The 4,398-nt window shown below is 44.0% G+C and overlaps 1 protein-coding gene across 3 annotated transcripts in view; it reads left to right on the plus strand.

The window, feature by feature from the left end:
- Window positions 1-3,486, plus strand: part of LOC110498226 (solute carrier family 22 member 13) — a 13,004-nt gene extending 9,518 nt beyond the window's left edge. The window contains exons 7-10 of one of the 3 annotated variants that reach the window (XM_036955237.1): window positions 923-1,140; window positions 1,245-1,353; window positions 1,626-1,874; window positions 2,243-2,404. In XM_036955237.1, the coding sequence (XP_036811132.1) occupies window positions 923-1,140; window positions 1,245-1,353; window positions 1,626-1,874; window positions 2,243-2,273 (607 nt within the window). In that variant the 3' untranslated portion in view covers window positions 2,274-2,404. Of the gene's footprint in view, window positions 1-922; window positions 1,141-1,244; window positions 1,354-1,625; window positions 1,875-2,242; window positions 2,405-2,610 lie in introns of those variants that run through there. The other 2 variants (XM_036955236.1, XM_036955238.1) reach the window with 2 other exon arrangements.
- The last annotated feature ends 912 nt before the right edge of the window (window positions 3,487-4,398 follow it).

The raw sequence follows: 4,398 nt of genomic DNA on the forward strand, positions 1-4,398 counted from the left end.
TGTTAAAGTGCAGGACTGTCAGCTTTAATTTGAAGGTGTTTTCATCCATATCGGGTGGACCGTTTAGAAATTACAGCACTTTGTGTACACAGTCCCTCCATTTTAGGAGATGGAAAGTAATTGGGACGAATTCCCCTCTGTGTATTGAAAAGTGTCCAAAGTGTAGTATTTGGCCCCATATTCCTAGCACAACAATCACGATGAAAATACCCTCAAATTAAAGCTGCCAGTGAACTTTAACCTCATAGTATCATTTAAAATGTGCTGGAGTACAGAGATAAAACAACATGTGGCACTTTTGTAGCTCACTGAAAGTGTGTAGAAAAAAAAAAGAGAGGTTGTCAGGTTCTACCGCTGTACTCCATTTGTTCTACAGCATTTGTCTGATGCTGTCTCTCCGCCCTGTGAATGATGCTGTCTCTCCGCCCTGTGTATGATGCTGTCTCTCCGCCCTGTGTATGATGCTGTCTCTCCGCCCTGTGTATGATGCTGTCTCTCCGCCCTGTGTCTGATGCTGTCTCTCCGCCCTGTGTATGATGCTGTCTCTCCGCCCTGTGTATGATGCTGTCTCTCCGCCCTGTGTATGATGCTGTCTCTCCGCCCTGTGTATGATGCTGTCTCTCCGCCCTGTGTATGATGCTGTCTCTCCGCCCTGTGTATGATGCTGTCTCTCCGCCCTGTGTATGATGCTGTCTCTCCACCCTGTGTCTGATGCTGTCTCTCCACCCTGTGTATGATGCTGTCTCTCACCACTGTGTATGATGCTGTCTCTCCCCACTGTGTATGATGCTGTCTCTCCCCTTGTGTCTGATGCTGTCTCTCCGCCCTGTGTCTGATGCTGTCTCTCCCCACTGTGTATGATGCTGTCTCTCCCCACTGTGTATGATGCTGTCTCTCCCCACTGTGTATGTGTGTGTGTTAGGCTAACGTCAGCCCTGACGTACTACGGTATCTGTCTGAATGTCGGGCGTTTCGGGGTGGATGTCTTCCTGGCTCAGTTCTTCAGCGGCCTATCAGAGACACCCTGCTTGCTTGTCCCATTCCTATTGGCCCGCTGTGGCAGACGCCCAATCAGCATGCTGTCCCTGCTCCTCAGTGGCTCCTTCTGCCTGCTGTCCCTGCTCGCATCACGCTTCTACGGTAAACACACACGCACACACACACACCGACACAACAAACACATCGACACAACCTCCAGTGATCCAACACTGTGTGTGTGTGTGTGTGTGTGTGTGTGTGTGTAGCTGTCCCAGGGTTGGTGATGGCTCTGGCCCTGGTGGGGAAGCTGTGTATGCAGACCAGTGTGTTTGTCTCTTTACTCTATGGCATCGAGCTCTTCCCTACACTCATCAGGTACAGAGTGTGTGTGTGTGTGTGTGTGTGTGTGTGTCTGTGTCTGACCCCTGACAGGACTAGTCCCTATCTCAACCCAGCAGACACACAGCACTTATCTATTGACCTCACACACTCGCCTGGGTCAAAGGTCATCTTATCTCCATGCTTGAGTAATACCTGATGTGTGTGTGTGTGTGTGTGTATCTCTGTTTTGTGCAATATGTGTATGTTTGAGTTGTACGGGCAGGCTGTATCTTAACTGTGTGTGTGTGTGTGTGTGTCTGTTTCAGACAGAAGTGTGTGGGCTTGGTGTGTCTGTGTTACAGAGTGGGGTGTATCCTCAATGCGGTGGTCAGTCCTAGAGGAGAAACCATCCCATTGGCCGCTATGATTCTTTATGGGAGTGGCCCCATTGTCGGGGCGGGACTGTGTCTGTTGCTACCGGAGACCAGCGGTGTGCCGCTCCCTGATTCGCTGGAGGACTGTGACAGACAACCCAGGCTACACCTCCCATTAGCCTGGTCATCATGCTTCACAAGGTAAGAGACCTTTTGACACACACACACACCCAAATTCACAAGTTATGCACACACTAAGACAAAAACATGTAGCCTTACACATACCTCGCTGGCTACTGTGGAGCTAAATGGTGTGTGTTTGACTGTGAGTGTTACACACTTGAAGTGGTCTATCTCTCTCTTCAGTTTGTCAACAGCAGCTGGCATGAAATGCTATGACCTATACTCAAGAGTTCAGAAAGCTGGTGTGTCTGTCAGTGTGTGTATATCTCAGTGTTACATAACTTCTTATTTTAGGTTAACTATTTACCCCCCCCCTCTCTCGTCCTCCCCACCTCTCTCGTCCCACTCCCCCCTTCCCTTCTACCATGTGTAATGACCTGTTTCAGTCCCTACCAGCTGGGCACAGACGCCAGTTAAACATACAATTTTGTATTTACATTTAACGGAGTTGTCAACTTAACGTGAAATCTACATGAAATCAAACAATGTGAATCACGTCATTTCATTTCGGGTTTAAATGTCCAATAAAATGTATTTTTAACGTTTTACTTTTTTGCAAATTCGATTAGTTTTCCCACATTGATTCATCCTCATTACATTTAATAATTTTGTTTTATGTGGAACAAACATGATTCAACCAATTTGTGTCCAGCGGGTATTGTGACCTGCTACTCAGAGAGTCCTGGACCAAGAAATAGGTTCAATAGAGCCACATGTGAACGTCTCTCCAGCTCAGATGTGTATTTCCCGACAGGCGCTCAGTGGACACCCCAGCTGACAAGGCCTGTCCATTCCTGGGAGACACAGACCCCGGGAAAACCCTCCCACCACCCACAGGAACCCAACTCAAATGAAAACACTCTGCACACACACACACACACACACACACGCTGTTGACACATGTATTTAAAAAGGTCCATGGAACACTGAGATACTAAGCCGAACAGTGTCCAATAAGTTGTAATCATTTTTGTGTCACGTTGTGCCCAACTGAACAGGACCCTGGTTTTACTGTTTAAACTGTACATCTGTGTGATCTGGTCTGTCCCAGCCTGTGGAGAACATTCTTAGCTCCCTATAAAAAAATCTGCATTCTCCTTCTCTTGATTTGGTTAGATTTTTTTTCACAAATTTCGTTGAATTTTTCAATAGTTTTCTCTCAAAAATCACACCTTTTTAAATAGGAAAATAACACGTGATGTTCTAAATGCCACAACAAAGATCAAAACCACTTTTGAGGTCTGGGAAAAATCTAGGAACAGCCTTTGTTTGGTTAGCGGTGTTTCTGTAGCGCTCATGTCAAGTGATGCAGAGTTGACGAAACAAAATGGCTACTGGATTCATGCACATAATCATGAGATCATTCTGCCAGGTAGGCAGAGGCTGCATTGTAAGTTCACATTTAATTGTGAAGTTGTTTTTTTTCTTTTCGGAAAAGCCTTCCGATCTATCAGCAGACGGTTATTATTAGCGTCAACGCTAACGGCTGCACAAAGGAGCACCACACAACACAACACAACACACACACACAGGGGCTTTCCTGTGCCCTTTCAGATAATTGCGGGAAAATACCAATCATTGATATACTTTGTTAATGTCATATATTTGAAATCTTCGTAGGGACAGCCCAGTTTAAAAAAAAAAAAAAAAAATCACCTACAACAACATACCCAACTCTATCTGTCTGTAGCTCAGGACCTGAAGTAAGGATATGCATATTCTTGATACCATTTGAAAGGAAACACTATGAAGTTTGTGGAAATGCTAATTGAATGTAGGAGAACATAAAACTATAGATCTGGTAGAAGAAAATACAAAGAAAGAAAACAACCAGTGTTTGTTTTTTGTACTACGTTTAGGGTGAGATTTTCACAATTTACTTTCTTTTCAAAATGAACGAGTGGAAATACAAAAATCGATTGTTCGTGGTATATGGACCTTTTTAGGATATGAAAAATGATTTTTATCTAAGACAATGACACTTCATGTTCGTGTAAAATCTCTGGGACCCTTTGGATGATAAATCAGAGCAAGATTTCAGAATGTAAGTCCACATTTCACCTTCAGCGGTGAATTTATCAAACCTATCACGTTGAAAAAAAGTGTTTTGTTGGAGCTCTCAAACAATAGCATGGCATTTTTTTCCACAGTAATAGCTACTCTGAATTGGACAGTGCAGTTAGATTAACAAGAATTTAAGTTTTTCAGCCGATTTAAGACACTTCTATGTTCCGACATTTGTTGACGGAACGCCGATCCGTATTAACTTGAGCAAATAAAATAAATTAAAGAAATGCTTGAATATTGTTAAATTCCATTTTAAAATGTCTGGATTCCGTGATTCCATCTGCAAGGCAGATTTTATAGGGCCCTACTTTCTCCCTACGTTCTAGTATAACAGTTGATGAAACGAACACAAACACTGTAAAAGTGTGAATATGTTTTATCAGTGTTATGACCTCAAATCAGCAGGTTTGTATGGGCGGGAGTTTTGGCTTTCCATGGTGACATCACCATGCGGTAAATTGGTTAACAGACCAAT

The sequence above is a fragment of the Oncorhynchus mykiss genome, chromosome 19, assembly GCF_013265735.2.
Source record: "Oncorhynchus mykiss isolate Arlee chromosome 19, USDA_OmykA_1.1, whole genome shotgun sequence".
NCBI lineage: Eukaryota > Metazoa > Chordata > Actinopteri > Salmoniformes > Salmonidae > Oncorhynchus > Oncorhynchus mykiss.